This window comes from Parasteatoda tepidariorum, chromosome 4 (assembly GCF_982258835.1).
Source record: "Parasteatoda tepidariorum strain Cologne lab strain chromosome 4, Ptep-v5.0, whole genome shotgun sequence".
In the NCBI taxonomy this organism is placed as follows: Eukaryota; Metazoa; Arthropoda; class Arachnida; order Araneae; family Theridiidae; genus Parasteatoda; species Parasteatoda tepidariorum.
The window spans coordinates 68,821,273-68,839,902 of NC_141758.1; the positions used below are offsets into that span (position 1 = coordinate 68,821,273).

The following is an 18,630-nucleotide window of genomic DNA, read 5'->3' on the forward strand; positions in this document are numbered from 1 at the left end:
ACAACTGTTTTATGGGTCCACATAATAAAGTAATAAATAAAATATTGTACGAAACTTGTGAAAATCGAGTTCATATATTTTTGGCTAATTTTCCAATTATTCTTTGAAAATTTCTATAATTTTTTTTTTAAGGAAAGCAACATTGTTTATTTGATATTGTTGTTATTCGAAAACCATGCACACTTTTGCGTCGCACATTCTGCCTTCTTAAGTTTAATTTTTTAAAATTTATTTACATATCTATTATTATTATTTTTCTTTGCAAATGCTAGTTGATTACTTTAGAAATCAGTGTAATAATTCATTTTGTAAAAATTAACAAGTTAACATAATGTTCTTACATAAAATTACAATAACTTTATACTTTGTAAACAAAATAATTTTTATTATTTTTTTAAATAATTTTTTTTTTTTACTGATCTTCGAAAAAAAATGATAAAGGAAATGAAACCAAAGTCTGCGGTGCAGATTACTTCTACAAAAATAGCTAAAATATGTTTAAATTTAAAAAAAAGAAAACTTTATGCTATGACTAATAATACCGAATTTAACTGAAGACGCTTTGTCTAAATAGCTGAAGAAGTATTAAAAAAAATCATCAGTAAAGTTAGCTACTCAAAGGATATAATTCTTTTTAAATTTAAAATTCTAATTCATAAAAATCAACTTGACATTATACATGATTTAAAGTAAAATGGTTGCAGGATCTGGCAACGTCATTTATTCAGTATTTTATTTTATAACCGTCACTGAAAAGCCGACCCAATTCTGAACGATTTTCAATGTTCAACTCCGTATCCATGTAACCTTGAACTCAACCCAGAGTACAAGGGAACTCCTAGATCAAGTATTGGGACAAACTAGCTTTCAAGAACTGTTTGATGAAACTAACCCACATTTACGTTACATGGAGAGGAAAACGACGAAAATCTCCTACGGTTAGCCCGGTGGCAGGGGGATTCTAACTCATGATCCGTCTACCACTGAGGATATTTTGCTGAAGATTCAGCACGGAGATGAGTGCGAGCCATGAACAGAATTCATATCGAAGCTGGGTCACCTCATTATCAGGCGAACGCTCTATTTCCTGATCCCCCACTGCACATATAGTATTTTAGTAAAATATATTTAGTATAGATAATAAAACTACTATTCTATGTTTTATAAATAAACAACAATGCAGAAAATTAAGTAAAATTATATCACCGCATTGTTCTACTACAATACAAATCTTCCTCTCATTTATTCCACAAAAAAAGCGATTTCTAATAATAAAAAAAAGCAAGATAATAACTGAAAATATTGAGTCTAATACATGATACCTAGCACTTGAACCGGTACAAAATAATATTATGGCGACCGCAAGATAATGCAAGAAAACAAGATACAAGAAAAAACAACTACCTTTCATATGTTTTTGATAAAAATTCGAAATACACGTTTTCTACTACAATTTCTATCCAAAAGTTATACAAAAAAAAAAAAAAAAAAAAAAAAAAATTAAGATTTTCTGAGATTTTGATGTCATTTAATGTTACTTGGGTAATGTTGGTAAATTAAAGTTACGCAAATACTTTGGTCAATTTTTATATACCATACAAAATTTGATAGATGCCATTGATTACTATGTACATGAAGGTAGAACTAAGTTCTAGTGAGAAAACATTAATTATATTGCTATAATTGATTGGGCTTTGCACAGTTGAAATTAAGTGTTTTGAGTAACAACTTTAAGACAAGCAATCAACTAATATTGGCAATATTAGAGCCCCTGAATGAGAGTATAGGAGCCTTAGGGCAGCGTTCCCCAACCTTTTTATCAACGCGGACCTGTCAACGTTTGATAATTTTATTCACGGACCGCCGGGGGGGGGGCGTTGATTGTTTATATTTTAGGTTATTTTAATTTATTAATTTAAATTTAAGTGTATTTAAACATGTCTTCAAAATAAAATACAGTTACACCAAAAAATAAATATAAAGTGATTTAACATTTTAACTTACTAGAACGCTAAAACTATGAGAACCCTGAGCATGCTTCTTTGCAATGAGACGGTTCCATCTGGGGGTAATCGGAGACAATGTTACATTACAAACATTAAAAAATTTATGTCACTACCTTCGGGGGACCATTTCTTTTAAATAAATAAAATTTTAATGGAACACAGATATTTTTAATTAGGGGTATAAACCTAGGAATTTAAATTCAGTTTCAATGAAATGGACGGCCTGATATCATTTGATCCACGGACCAGTACCGGTCCGCGGGTTGAGGAACACTGCCTTAGGGAATATGGTCCATTTCATCACGTGTTCAAAATAAAAATAAAAAATTTAAAATTTCGGTGTATTGTTCCGTGTTCAAACTACAGATTTAATAATTGTGAGCGATATAAATGTTTCAAAATTTCATTATAATTAAGCGTAGACTCAAATGTTAAAATGCGAACTATTTTAAACAATTATGGATAAAAATTAAATAAATTTGTCCGAATTTTATTTTGACGTATCCTACAAAGTTTGCTCGGAAAATTAAACTGCCCTTGCCCCCTAAATTTTCAAAAAAAAAAAAAAAAAAAAAAATTCTTTTGTTTAAAAAAATTTCCTTTAACTTAAAAAACTAGGGTCTTAAAAATATTGAGTAAAATATATACATTTTCTATCTTCTAATTTTTTTTCAAATTCTGTCAACAACTAATTTTTGGGGAAATTGTTATGATTGCATTTTTTAATTTTATCAATTTAGCATCTTTATCCAGCATTGTTTATGTAAAAGAGGAATATTCTTAAAAGGAATCATTTGCAAAGATATCATGATTTTAAAAAAAAAATTGAAACTTTATGATTTACTCTAGGTATATCTCTTTTTTTTTTCCTTTTCTTTTTCTATCGTTAAATTTTAAACTAATAACAGGGTGACCAGAAAAAAGCTCCCTAAAAATAAAAGTAAGCGTCCTCAATGTAAAAAAAGTGCCATAAAAATAAATATTTTTGTTTATTTCGATTTGAGAAAAGAAACATAGATTCTAAATTTATGAAATCACAACTTTAATATGATCGCCACAGTGACGTGACACGTGTGTAGAACAAAATGATGTCGCATTACAGGCTCTAGTGTTGACCCCGATTTATCTAGAATAGCTTCAGCAGCTCAGAAACCATTTTGGTATTCTTAAAATATACTTTCTCTTAAGATTTCCCTTAAGAAATCAGTCACACGGACTAAAGTCAGGAGTCAATACGAATTCTGCATCCGGCATTCACCGACCTTAGTGCTGACATAAGATATTTTCAATGGTAAATATCTGTAATAAGATCGTGGCTTAGAGTCCCCTTGTTGTCAGGCTAACCGTGAAAGGTTTTCGTGGTTTTCCACTCCATGTAATGCAAATGAGGGTTAATTCCATCCCAAAGTTCTCCACGAAGGCAAAATTTCTCCCAGTACTTCATCCTGGAGTTTTGTCTTCTGTATTAGGTTCGAAATTACAAGGTTACGGCGTTGAACATTGATAGCCATAAACTCATAAATAGGTCTGCTTAACTTCGGTTATAAAATAAATTCCGATTATTAAATCAAAAGTTAACCATGTGCTCCAGTATTTTTTAAAAAATGTTTGTGTGTGCATTGTTATAACATCCTTCCCAAAAATTATTCAAGAGACAAAGAAAACTAGAAAAGAAAAATATATGCAGTCTCAGGTAAGGTCAGCACAAAGATAGAAGGTTAATTCATAGAATTCTGCGAATTAATTATATGCATTTGAGTTTCTTCAAATATAATCCCCATTGATTCATTGCTTGTGTGATACATAGTACAGTGTAATTACACTCAATGAAAACGAGTATAAAGAACAAATTCCAAATTCAATTTATTTCACTACATACCACATATACAGTACGATTTTTAAGACAATATTATCACATATAAAATAATATTTCAAACTCAAATATAAAAATTTTCCCTTTCAATTTGTGACTAAATTTTAATTAATAAATGGTAAAGAGAAATGCATATAATGTTTAAAAACCATTTAAACATATGGCAAGTACATCAAACATAAAAGTTTGTGATTTTGTTATTATTTGTATGCAGTTTACTTTTTAAAATACAAGGAGAAATAAAATGCCGGGAATATGAAACTAAAGACTAGAATGCGTACAATTATAAATAAACTGAGATTTAAGAGAACTGAATTAAGTTAAAAATTAAAAAACAATCATAATTTCAAAGATAAATTTTTTGAACAAACTAATACATATGTAATTTTTTTTCTTCAAACTAAATTTAAAGATAAATAATAAATCCATTTCAATGTCTCAAAAATCACCAGATTAAAAAAAAAAAATTAAAAAAAAATTAGATTTATTTTACACACATCAAAATAATATTTTACAATCAACTCTTTTTTCAACAAAATTTTTTATAAAAAGAACAAAAAATTTTTACTAACAATTTTAAATATAAATTTAACAATAAATAAATATCTTCTGAATAATTTATTATAATTTTTTAAAGCTATATGAACTAAATATATATACACAGACTTATTCTCAATCCAAACATATATAATAAAAGTTATTTTGAATTAAATTCTCAGGAGAAGTAAAATGAATGTCAATACATAAAATATTTGCCCCTATTAGCTAAAAGATCAAAAATAGTTAGCAAATATAACATTAATTCCAAAACTTAAAATTATAAAATAGATAATTGAGCTACATATAATAATTAAGTTAAAAGAATAACAACTTATGTTTTAATTTTTATTTCATTTCAGTAAAGCTTAATTTTAAAAAAAAAAATTTGAAATTTTGTAATAATCTCTTAATTTATTTTAAAATAAATTTATCAAAACCATGAATTAATTTTTAATGATTCTTTAAACAACTTCGAAGTTTCTTTTCAAAGTTAATATTCAATTCTAGTAATACATTGATGAAAACAATTGAAGGGAGGGTTTTTTTTTTTTTCGAAAAGAAAATAAAATTTAAAAAAAATATATATATATATATAGCATAAGGTCCTTTTAAAACCCAATACTTTTTTTTTTTTTAAATTTCTTCGTTTACCCATCGTTAGTATGACCAGTCCTCATTGTCTAGACAATATCACAAGATGACAGACAGTTGAAGACTAGAGGCAGGCCAATCACGGCCAGCTATTGAAGGGACTTTCAGGTTTTGAGAATTGTGGTGCCCATTCTGTGGAAACAGTTCACAGAAGCAGGAACAGTGGTCCATAAGCTGGCTCAATTATGTAATTTCAGACACTTCTAACCAAAAAAGAATAGGTCCATAACCGTGACACAACTGTTCCGCAACCTGTATAATGCAACAGGAACATCTATATCCCAGATAACAGTCGCCCAGAGACTTATTATATGTTGCCTATGTGACAAGCGCTCTGTAGCATCGCTTTATTTGTGAACTGCTAAAAGAGAGTCTAGCAGGGTGCCTGTCTTGGACAGAGGATGATTGCGATTCAATGTGGACAGTGGCTCAAGATGTGTTCCTTATCTGGAGAGTAACCGAGGATCGATATTAACTCTATAAAATAATCAAAAAGGACCATTATGGTCGAAGGGGTCTATTCAGGTATCAAGTATAACGACCTTCACGGGCTCGACAGAGGTACTCTATCAGATCAATGTTACATCAACCCTTGCATCCTAGATGAGACTTTACCACAAAGCATATGAACTAAACTTTTCCTTTATGGGTGATCCACACAGAGCTCAGTTGGTAGACGAATACCTTCAATCGGAGGATATTCAACAATCGGTATAACCTTCTACTTGCTTTGACATTAATAACATCGAACACGTATGGGACGCACTTATATGCTCAATTGCAACTCAAAGACTAACTCCAATGACCAACGATGAACTCAAGGGTGCCTCCTCTGTGCAAAAGTGAGTGTGGTTGACACAGGTATTGATAAGGACCCTGATAAACAATATGAAACGATGAGTTGAGAGTTATTAGAGGTGATCATTAACATTATTGTATGTAAAATGACCGATTTCTTTATTTAGGGTACAAGTTGTGCCCATTTTTGTTTTCCCATATATTAGTCTTATATTGGATAATTTATTGGCCAGGTTTGGTTTTAATTGCTATATTTCTTTTCATAAAAAAAAAACATTTGTCCCTACAATTGTTTTCACCAGTGTAAATAATGATAATAGTAATAGCTAATGAATATATATAATCAGTTTGAAAATATAAGGAAGCACCTATTATAATACACATAACAGTTTGTAATTCATTAAGTTAATGAATTTTTTTTTATCTTCAGTTTTTTCCCTTTATTTGAAAGTAAGATTTAGTAATTGATTTTAAAAATCAAATCAAATTCGGAATTTTATAACTATGTTCAAATTTTTTTCTTTAAATGCATGCATAAAAAGCGTTCAAACTCATGAAAACAATTAGTAATCAATTTTTAGTAATCTTTTAGGCATGCTTTGAAATTGTTCAAGCCAACAATTATTTAATAAATTAAGAGTATGGAAACGACTAATGAATGAAGACATTCAAAATATATTTGAAAATAACAACATACAACAAAATATAAATAATAATTTGTAAATGACTTATTTCATAACAAGAGAATCATATAATCGTTAACTTACTAAAAATCAGCATCATTTATCTTAGAATAAACAATTAACAGAAATGTTTACAAGTGTTCTTAATTGTAATTTAATAAAGAAAATCCTACTTCAAATAAATAGATTTGGTCATGGAAAGATGGTACTAAGAACACATTTTTGAAAATGATAACTAGTTTATAAATTATTCACAATGGAATCAGATATAATATGAACATACCTTTTTCAAAGTCTCAGTTTTAAGAAGTGTTAGTTAAATTTGAAGTCATCAAAAGCATTTTCATACGGCTTTAGGTACTTAAGAAAATTTGCATTTCGAAAACTATTTTAATGATCCTTAAGGATGTAAAAGTTAGAAAAAAAATTTGATTTTGTACATAAAATGTCAACTTGATTGATAAATGACACTTGCCTTATCTACTTTGCCTTTTATAAAATGTAATTAATAATACATATAATCATATATATATATTTAATAAATAAAAAAATGTGTTTATGGGGGGGGGGAGTTAAATAAACAAATAAGCAAAGAAACTAGTGACTGGAATTTGAAGAAAAAAAAATCATAGTATGTAATAAGTTATTATAAAATAACCTTGATGACATATGATCCTTTAGAGAGCATAACCCTTGAAGAGAAACAAATATAACTTTGTATGAAAGTAGCATAAGATATGAGAAGAAGGAATCTTAAAAATGATTACCAGCTTTTACAATTATGGCTATAGTGACTGAAATTTTAGTGAGGGCAATATCTATTTTTTTCATTGAAATATTGTGTTAACTGTTAAAAACTTGAACTCAAGTTAGAACATTATTAATCCAAATACAATACTGGCAAGTTAGATAGAGACAAAGAAAAATGCAAGAAAACAAGACGTACCACTCAAATCACAGTTCCTTCTTTTATTTTTGCCATAAAAGCACACGCAGTAGAGTAGATCAAAGATTTAATACAGCCAAACTTGCGCATAACGAGCCCTGATTTAAAGAAAACTACAGGAATATTTGGTTGCTATAATGATAAGTCTTTGGAGGACAGCTAACTTTTAAAGAGCAATCCCCGGTTTTAGCTAGAAATATGTTGCGATTCATAAAATTTATACTAAATTTCAGCTCGGCTACTATCTTCTTGGAAAAATTTCTTTTTGATGTTTTCGGGTCACGAGTGTTATCCAAAAAACAATAATACAACAAAGAGAAATCAAGATTCGTCAAAGCAAATTAACTTCATTTGTACTGTATGAATTTTAAGAATTTTTCACTAACACATTTTTATTGAGCACTTGGTTGTAAATGAACACAAGCAGATATTACTCGTCCATTGTGCTCGTTATAAGCAAGTTCAACTGTAAAATACTCTTTTATTCATCTCTGCATAGTTTCTCCATTCATTATGCAAATATTATTCTAACTGCAATTTAAATTTTTTATTGTGATGATCATGTTTCGATAGAAGAAAAAGAAGATGCTGCCCTTTGAAAATGTTAAGAGTTGTAAGAGCTAGATAATTGCTTATCATCCTATTTTACATGCATGTCTTTTAAAACATTTACAGCGCTGGGATAGCCTGGTTGGAAGAGTGCTGGACTCACGTTCCTGAGAACGGGAGTTCAAATCTAGCCAGCCCAAAACTCCCCACGTAGTAAATGGTGACAGGTGCACGTTAAATCTGTAAGGTCATAAAGTCATCAATGTTTCCGAAGCATACTGGATTGATCGCTCTCTGGTTCAGATCAAACTTACGATCTGCGGATGTGTGAATGGGTCTGGCCTATAAACGGGTGTGGCAAAAGTCGAATTATTGGTCGTAGATGGCGTCTTCGGAAAACAAGAACAATCACACACCCAGTGCCATAATGACCTACGGCAGTAACAAGATAATACATTTCAAAAAAAATTTCTTCAATTTTTCCTGTAAGAGGTCATGTGTCAACTAAGTTATTTATAAACACCCACTATTTTAATCAAATTCATGATTGAAAACTATTAATTAGATACTGTGCTTGTTTTATAAAAACAAATTTTTTATATTTTTCAGTCATAAAAAGGTGCCTAATGGAAAAAATTACATAGAAACTTGAGATCAGGTTATGTATTGATGATATTAATGATTTAGTTGTAGCAAAACTTAAAAATAAAATTTTTTAAAAGATCCTAACTTTATTTTGAAATTATTACTTGTATAGATTATGTGAACTACTAAAATCCAATTTCAAGATTTTTTTTTTTTTTTTTTTTGCTTCTAACTCTCCAAACCTCTTCCAAATTATAAAGCCATTTTAAAACACAATTAAAAAAAGGTTATATTTTAGATTGAAATTTGTTAGCATTTAGTTTGAGGTTGTTTATTATATCGAAAAATAAATTCTTTTATCATAAGATTGGAAAAGGGGGTATTCAGGAAACATTATTGCATCGTAACATCGTATCACATTATACATTTAGAAGATGACATAACAAACAATTCTATAGTACTCACTTTGCAATTGTACAGGTATTCAGTTTCTCAACTACAATAAATAAATATGATAAATTTTATTATTTTCAAAGAAAAAATGCTAGATTACCTGCCCTAACTATAAGTCATAAAAACAATATGGTAAGATTCCAGTATGCAATCTACCAAGCTTAACTGCATAGTTACTTTATGGATAGATTTTTGGGGCCACTAAACTTTTTATAAAAATTATTTCTAGCAATTGATACAATATAGTTTTTTCTCTCTCAACATAACTTAGCAATTGGTGCACTCTGATTATGATAATATTTAAAACTAAATAATGATTTTATAAGTTTATTGTCAGCACACAATAAACTTTATTGTTAGTATACAATAAACAAACATACAATAAATTCAAACAAGTATAATTAATAAGTATAAAATTAAATAGTAAAATAAGTTGTCTTTGATAAATTGAAGACAATGTATCTATGTATCTTTTAATAACATTAATAAACCAATATAAAAACAATTAGTTCAGAAAAAATAGATTGGAATTCAAATGGTGCCCCCTATTGATCCACAAACCTATCAACTGTGTAAAACAACTATGCAGTTAAGTAAGGCAGACTGCATATTAAGACAATACCAACAATATCTTTTTTACTAATATTATTTACTAACTACTTTTAGCCGACCTATTAAAATCATTCATATTATCAGCAGTTGATGCATGCAGCAAATTTTTCAACGTTGGAATCATAGTCTGATGTGAGGTAGAGAAATACAAATGACGATAAAATGGTCCTAAAAATGACTGTGCACCATTAACAGCAGTAAAACCAGGAGAGCTGCACTCCAACTGATCTAGTTCTCGGTCCTCACACGGCAGTTGGCAAGCTTCCCGTTTCACTGATAGCACGGCAAGTGGAACAGATTGGTTGGAATGTTCTGTACTATTTTGAATAGTCACTGGTGTAGAACAATCGGGTTCTTCTGGAGATGCAGGTGGTGTGTTGTTATTAATCACAGCATTAGCTGATAAGGGAGTTTGGGAACTTTCAAGAGATGAAGAAGAAGTTTCATTTTTTACACAATCATGAAAAAAGTGATCAGACTTAGCTAAAAAGGAACGCCCACATTTTGTACAAGTAAAATTCGCACGAGCCTGCTCGTGCCTTCGGAGATGCAAATTTAAATTTCGTCTATTGCCAAAAGATTTTGAACACATTGGGCAGGCAAAAGATTTGTCTACCTGATGCGTAGTTAAATGTTGCCGTAAATTACTTTTTAAAGTGAATGATTTATTGCAATGTTCACACTCGTATGGTTTTACGCCATTATGACTGTTCAAATGACGTGTCAAGTCACCTTTCAGACAGAAGACCTTCTGACATATATTGCACAAATATCGGTTAGATGCCAAGCGAGTGGATTGTTCATGTATCAGCTGAACATGTTCATGAAGACTTTCAGGAGATGGAAATGTCTTAGAACATTCAGAACAAAATGACAGACCAACAGAAGGTGACTGATGATTATTTTCAGATGGTGATGAAGTTTGAACATAAGGATGAGCATTGACAATATTAGAATTCTGATTCGAAGTGACTATATGAGGTAATTTTATGTTTGAGGCACTGTTTGGCACAGAAGTAAAAGTCTTTTGGACATGTGAGTAACTTAAATCACATATCAGTTGAGGCTCCTCTTGGTTTTTGGGAAAGGTTGTCCCAGCTGTTTCACTGTTTTTAGTTTGTGTCCTCACGTGAGTCCTAACATGTTGAGTTAAATTTCCTTTTAAAGCAAACTGCCTCCCACAAAATTTACACGAGTGCGGTTTAACACCTGAATGAATAAGTATATGACGACTTAAATCTCCCTTTAACGTAAATCTTTTACCACATGTAGTACATTCAAATGGCTTTTCACCAAAATGAGCCCTAATGTGACGGTGAAGGCTATCCTTCTGAGCATAGTTTTTCTCACAAATAGTACAAGCATATTGTTTTTCAGGTGTGTGCGTGCGAAAGTGTTGCATTAAATTTCCTTTTAATGTAAATCTACGTCCGCAAACATCACATGCGTATGGTCGCTCACCACTATGTATTCTAATATGCCGAGTGAGATCACCATTCAACATAAAAGCTTTCCCGCAAACAGGGCAACGATAAGGTCTTAAACCTATATGTATTAACATGTGCCTTTGCAAACTTCGGCTGTCACCAAACACTTTTCCACAGTGATTGCATGGATAAGTGCTAGCAGTTTTTGTAGTTACAAGGGCCTTTGTCCCAGCTTGCACAACAAGATGCCTTTCTTGTGTATACATTTCAGGTTTTATGCCATTATGCACAACTACTTGAGAAGAAGAACTAGGAACTTCAGTAGCAATGGATAAATTTATCATGCTCTGAGGTATTTCATCAGGACTCTCTGCAATATGTTTATTCAAAGATTCATTGCAATTCACTTTTTGTGCATCAGTATCAGAGAGAGAATGAGAATCAGGTGATCCATGACAGGAAATGTCATCAACTTGGCAAGAAACATCTCTTCTTTCAGGTTCCAGAGAAGTTAATTTTGAACAGTCCCCAGACAAATCAATTGGTGGAACATTGGTAACATCCTGATGATTGTTTGGATTATTAAGTACATGAGTCCACTGCTTATGTGCATTTATTATTTGAGCTGATTCTGGGTGAGAGTGAATAATTTGGGCAGCATGAGACATCTCTTGTGCATTGGGCATCTCCTCTAAAACATGATTCCAAGAGCCATGGTCATTTGATGACAGCATCTGAGGTTGATCTTTATTGGAAGGATGAATATGTTGTTTACCAACGTCACCAGTTTGTTTAATCACATGTGTCCACGATTCTTGGTTATTAATAACACTGATCTGAGTTGGCTTCGTGCCATGTAAAATATCATTCTCAGTGTTAACGCTGTCACTGAGATTTTGGGGTTCATCTATGACTGCTTCCCAGTTTTGATTCTCTTCAGGTGAGTGATTATTTAAATCTGTGGAATGACTATTTTGATCTCTCAGAACATGTCTCCATGCAACTTGATTATCCGAATCATCGTCTTGTGTTTCTTTTGGTGAATGTAAAATTTGTGAAGAATGAGTATATTGAAGAGCAACTGGATTTATTTCATCATTAGGGCGTAAAATAGCTTGATGAATTTCAGCATTGGGATTAGTTAGTTCAAACACTTCTTTCAAATCTACAGGAAATGCAGTATGACAGGAAGGAACAGAATTTTCTTCCATATGGTTAGTTAAAGGCATTCCTTTCTTCAACTCAGCATGCAAACTTTCCCTCAGAGCTAGACTCTGATAATCTGATGCACAGACAACATTATCAGTGACAGTTATGTAAGTTTCTTCTTTTTCAGGCATTGTAACTGTTATAAACTTTCCAGGTGAAGAAAAAGAATAAAAATTATGCCCTTTGTTTTTCAAAGCAGTACTTCTCTTTCGATCTAACATAGGAATTCATTTTCTTTTGTGGCCTAAACAAAAAAATGTAACTATAATGCAATTATATATATACACACATACAATATACTCAAATAAATTAATTAAAACACACATTTCTTTAAAGAAAATGTTTCTAAAATGAATGAAAATAAATATTCTGTACATTTAGAGCCAGTTTTAGGTTGATTGTGGTACTACAGAGCCTCACATTTCTGACGAACTTATTAGAAAAAATACTTTTTCTTTAAAGAAAAGAAATAAATCAGATAAATGAATAACAAGTTCTCGCATTCATATATTTTTGTTGTTTATTTTCAGGGGTCTGTTTAGAAGAAATTTGGGTCCGTTGACGGACCCTTCACAAAATATCTTTTCATAAAAACGGACCCTTCACAAAATATTTTAACTTAAAAACGGACCCTTCACAAAATATTTTAACTTAAAAACGGACCCTTCACAAAATGATTTTTCTTATAATCGGACCCTTCACAAATTTGTTTATCTTCATTATTATTTTGTTAATGGAATAAACCCTTTCTAGAGCAGAAAACAAGAAAGATGGATGTAAACGAATTAAGTTTTGTCTTCGGCAGACGATTCTTCCATTATTCGTCCGAAATTAATATTCTGTGTTCAGCAGTATAGGCTAAATACCAAATATTTGTATGCTGCATCTCTAATTTAGAAGCAGCAATTGTTGTTTATTTTTTAAAATTTAATTATTTTAATTATAATTTTACAGTGTTGAGCATAATCTTGTATATCTTACAATTTAAAAACTCCTCGAAAAAGTTTTTTTTGTAATAATGGACCCTATTTGCACAAATTCATAAAAGCGGACCCTGGTTGAAAGAATGTGAGAAATTTTTTTACAATTTCACGATAAACGGACCTTTCACAAAATGTCTGGACAGACCCCTGATTTTAATCTCATCCCATGCAAAAATACAATATTTACATGCTAAGTCTTTATAATAATGGGGAAAAAAATGAAAAAAGATATGAAATTTGATCTTAGAAATGAAATTAAGTAAACAAATGTAGGACCTCCGGCCAAAACATAGTAGCTATAATTTAAACTTTTTTTATAATTCTTCATTGCTTTTAGGTACATTCTCTTATGAAAAATAATTATCATTTCTTAAAAGTGAATAAATTATGACAAAGCAAAGAGGAAGAATAAAATGAATGTTAAAATTATAGTCTTAGAACCAAAATATTTTTGTTCAATTGATTCATAAAGGAAATTTTTTGATTAAAAAAAATAAATGTGTAAACTTGTTTTCATTCCCATGCATTGTTTTTGTTAATTAATCGTTTGTTTTGAAATTGCTTAGTGCCTTATTTTGCTCAATTTATATGATTGTATAAAAACATTAATTTTGAAAATGAACACTTTATTCTTCTTCTTTAAAACATTTTGCAAATTATAAATTAAAAGTGAACAAAATCTTTCAATTGAAGTAACTTTTGTTTTTTATGCTTTCTTTACTTCAGTGTGTGTATGACGATTTATATGTATCTTGATCGCCATACAAATTTAAATTTACAGAAAAATGAAATAATTCGTAGCATTTTCTTTGTTCAGAAGAGCTTAAAACTTTTAATAGAGAAAACTTATATATGTTATAGAGTGAGATTGTGTTAAATATGTTACTGTATGGAGGGGCATCAAGACAAAGGTTTGCCTACGGCTTCACAACAGGTAAAGTGTATATTTTATATTAGCCATTTCCTTCAGGACCAGTCATTTATCAATATCTTCCTCTAAAATCTGAGTATAAATTAATTTTTTGAACATAAAGAATATGACCAAAACTTAAAAATGAAACATAAAGAATGTTTGTAGATCTGTAATATCAATTTAGAAACAGATGTGAAAGCTGGGAGATTAGTGTATTTATGATCCGTCATTTTTGTCCTTCTCTCTTTAATTAGAGAATTTATCTAACCAATTTTTAGAAGGAAATGATAATTTTTTTTTTTTAAAAAAAATATATAAATTTATCTGAAACAACTACAATTATACTAGTAGTTAATATAAAATTGGTTTGGAAAAATATAGGCTAAGAAACACTGCTCAACCTGTAAGCTGAAACCATACTCTTTTGGGGACTTTTTTTTTCATCATTAACATTAGATAATAGAGGCCAGTAAGTAAATTGACATCTGCGTCTGAGTCGTTCAGGTTATGGTGGGGTAGGAGAAACAAAGGTATTAACATTGCCCTGTATTTCCTACACAGATTTTTCTTTAAATTTAAGCACTATTGCTCAAAATTCTATGCACTTATATCGTTAATGTTAAGTTAAGGGCTATTGTCCCATTTCTGTCTTATCTCCTTCTTTTTTATCTATCTAGACTAGGATGAGTAGGGAATATTTAGATTATGACAATATGCAGAACTTGATTGAAAGTCTGATGTTGAGACATTTTGTTTTGAATTTCATTGTAGAATTTTCAGGGGTGATTGTGACACAAACTGAAAAACTCTGAAAATTTTATGTGTAGAAACTCGATAAGATATTAATTTATATACTAATCATAGTTAATATAATTTTTTTTATAATAAAATTACTTATCAATATAGAATATCATACTTTTATAGCAACTAATTTAAGAAAAACTTAGTCCTTACAAGAATCGCGACATTGGATTTAAAAATCACATGAATATGTAATCACGATATTGGATTTTAAGAAACGTGAAAATACAAATTGCATTTTTGAATCGTGTAAATACGAATCGCGATACAAATGAATTTTTAGATCCAGTGAATAGGTATAGCGACATCGGAATTTAAACTCGCTTAAATATGCATCTCGATGTATGATTTTTAAATCACATGAATACGATTCACAATAGATAACTTTTAAATTAGGTAAATATGAAAATAAATTTTAGATATTAAAAGTGCGTAAATATGAATCTCGATATTAGAGGACCATGAACATAATTAGAATATACATATGTAATAGAATAATGTGCAATCAAACTCTCTTATAACAAGCACTGGTTTAATGAGATCTAGGATTTAACAAGGAAATAAGAAATACTTGTTTAGTACAATGTTAAGTCTATTGGGGACACCTCACTTTTAATGAGTAAATCCTGGGTTTAGGGAACAATATTTTTTTTACTCACAAAATTTCTACATACTTCCCCCTCTTCTGCTTATCTAATCTGTTTTTGGAAAAACTCTTATAATATTCAGAAGAAAACTTAAAACATATGATGAATCATAAATCTATAAAACCACATTGAATTTTTTTAGAAAGCAGCAGGGCAAATGCTTTTTATGCTACGAATTTTGTTCAAAGAAAATAAACTAACTTCTACGGTGCTGTACAGAAATAAATAAAAAAAATTTATAATTTATGTATGAACTTATATGATTTTTTTTCTCAACTCAGTGTTTTCCAATCACTCAGTTGTATTGAAACAAGCAAATATAATACTCCCTTCATACTCATAAGCAAGCTCGGCTGTATATGATTTCATTAATTGAAAAACAAAACAAGAAAATAATTATAGTTGAAGAAACAAGGCCTTAAATTACAAACAGTTAATCAAACACACCTGCATCAAGGAAAGGCAATGATGCAATTTATTACTCACATAATTTTATCTTTCTGCTGTTAATACAGAAGTGAAAAACAAAACAAGGTAAGTTTTACTCAAATCAAAACAAAGCAATGGCATTGGTCCCATTTCTTTTTCCGTTTCTGGAAAAATACATGTCCTACAGGAGAGGTTATAACTTTTTTTATTTGCATCCTGTATAAAACTTTGGACATATTTGATGCACAATATGCCAAATGTCTAAAATATGAATAAAAAATATACAATATACTTTGTATAGTAATTGTTTCGTAAATTTAGTTTGTTGTAAACATCATCCAATGTAAAGAGTTTTATTTTGCCAATATGATTAAAACAATAAAAGTAATTCGAACTTTTAAAATTTAACAGTAAAAAAATTCTAATAAAATTTAATTTTGTGGTTATTTCTAAGGATAGGAATGTCCCGTTTCAAAATAACAAAAAAAATATCTTGTCTAAATCAAAATTAAACAGAATAAAACTTTTCTGCAATTTTTGAAGTTAATATTTTACAATGATGTTAAGTTCATATGAGCATTACTTAAGCATAAAGTAATGCAAGTTCACTACAATATGCTTTATTTGTAAGTTTGTTATTTTGATAGGTAAATTTATTGGTTCAAACACAGTTGTGTTAGGAAATTTATATTGTCATATGATTGAAACATGAAGAAAAAATTAAAGTATATTAAATGTAGTTTAGTAATCAAATTCAATTTTACATTTAATGTTTCATGTAATTATGGATAGATGTACATATATACATAAATAAAATGAATTCTTCATGACGGTAAGAAAAGAATAAAACAATTTTTTAATTAATTACTACTTAGCAATAAAATTTTTTACAGCACTCAAAAATTTACGACTTGAAGTTGTTTATAATAACATTGAAACTAAACCCATCTAGCAATAAAACAAATTTATAAATCCCCACTAGAGTTACAATTAATATGAAAAAGAAAACAAATTTATTTTTTTTGAGCATTAAAAATAATGAAAAAATTCAATTTTAATGATTTATCAAAAATATCCCTGGTACAACTTTGGATATTTTACCTCATAAATTTTGTTTGAAGGACTTCCACAAAAGTTGTTAATCACTTAACAAGATAAGCAGTTTATTAGAGCGTTAGCTACATCTTATTTTATTCTCGGATCTCATTTGGTTTGTTTACTCCCGGCAAATCATTAGAAATCATAAGTAATTTTTTGATGCTATGAAAACAACATTAAAGTGAGAGGACAGTTCAAGGTGTTGCCACCTTAATTAAAATATAGAAACTGGAAGAAGTTCTCTATAGAGTGGCTAAACATGTAGCATAATCGAAATCAATAATTCTACCTTTTATAATTTTTGAAGGTATTTTGTCTAGCGAAAACAGGCAGTCGGAAACGTACAATATAATTTGGTTTTTTATTTTTGATCCATCATTTTCATTTTGCTACAAATCTGAATTTGTAAAAAAATCTTCATTCACAGTCAATCTTCATTCACAGTGAAAATAAAAAAAGTATGTAAATAAAAGAACTGGATTTCTAGAACGGTACTATCATTCGCGATTTCGTTTTATTATTTTTTTTTCTCCTTATATTTTCTAGCTGAAAACAATCATCGAATTTTTTTAATGCTTAAGTAAGAAATGGAAAATCCCGAGCATTTCTTTTCCCTCCTATGCACATGAGAGGAATCTTTTGAAAAATGAAGTCAAAGTTTTGTTATATAATTTGCATTGTTATAAAAATATTGGGAAAAAAATCTTTTGAAAATTTCAGTTGAAAAGAAAATCGAAATATATTCATTTTTCGTTATTCCCAAATAAGAATAGAAAATTTACGAGCATTTCTCTCTCCTCTGATGTGCGAAAAAGGCATCTTTTAAATATAAATTTTAAGAAAAAAGAAATTTTGAAAATTTCTGCAGAAAAGAAAGAAAAACCAAAATTTTTTACTTCCAAAAGGAAGATTTTTTGTCACTTTTCTTTTGTACGGTAAGGCAGATAACCGATAACATCTGTTTCTATAATAATAACAATCATTATAATAATCACGATTTTTGTAATACTGATTTTTTTTTTATTAATATTCATGCAAGTCAATTAACTTTTTTTTTTATGGCAAGTCAGATAAACGATAACATCGAAACTTGTGATTCTCAACATTAAAGCTACTTTTCATTCCTAAGAACCATTTTTTTTTTCTTTCTGTTTCTCTTCAGCCTTTTTACTAACTTACCTTTTTAACTGCATTTTTATTAGGGCATCTTTTTTTAAAGAGCATGTCTAATGAACATTATTCTTTTATGGTCGCATTTTGTTTTTTTAAAAATACAGCAATGTGAAAAAGTTAACTGGAGATTTTTACATTAAATCTTCCATTTAAAAATTAAGAACAATTTTTGTTTTGGTTTCTATCTAGCTTTTTCAATAAAACCTTGTTTTTATGGCATAAATAAGAAGTTTCTATTATATTTTGAAAATACA

General features: G+C 29.6%; 2 protein-coding genes across 2 annotated transcripts in view; one reads left to right on the forward strand and one right to left on the reverse strand.

The window, feature by feature from the left end:
• The window catches only part of RpS27 (ribosomal protein S27), a 324,227-nt gene that overhangs the window by 15,010 nt on the left and 290,587 nt on the right, over nt 1-18,630 (forward strand). The gene's annotated exons all lie outside the window — the stretch shown is intronic.
• Nucleotides 3,853-17,438, reverse strand: LOC107456923 (uncharacterized). Its single transcript, XM_016074902.4, has 2 exons — nt 17,207-17,438; nt 3,853-12,576 (listed from the first exon to the last, which is right to left on the reverse strand). The coding sequence occupies exon 2, from the start codon at nt 12,551-12,553 to the stop codon at nt 9,737-9,739; it is 2,817 nt and encodes a 938-aa protein (XP_015930388.1). The 5' UTR covers nt 12,554-12,576; nt 17,207-17,438; the 3' UTR covers nt 3,853-9,736.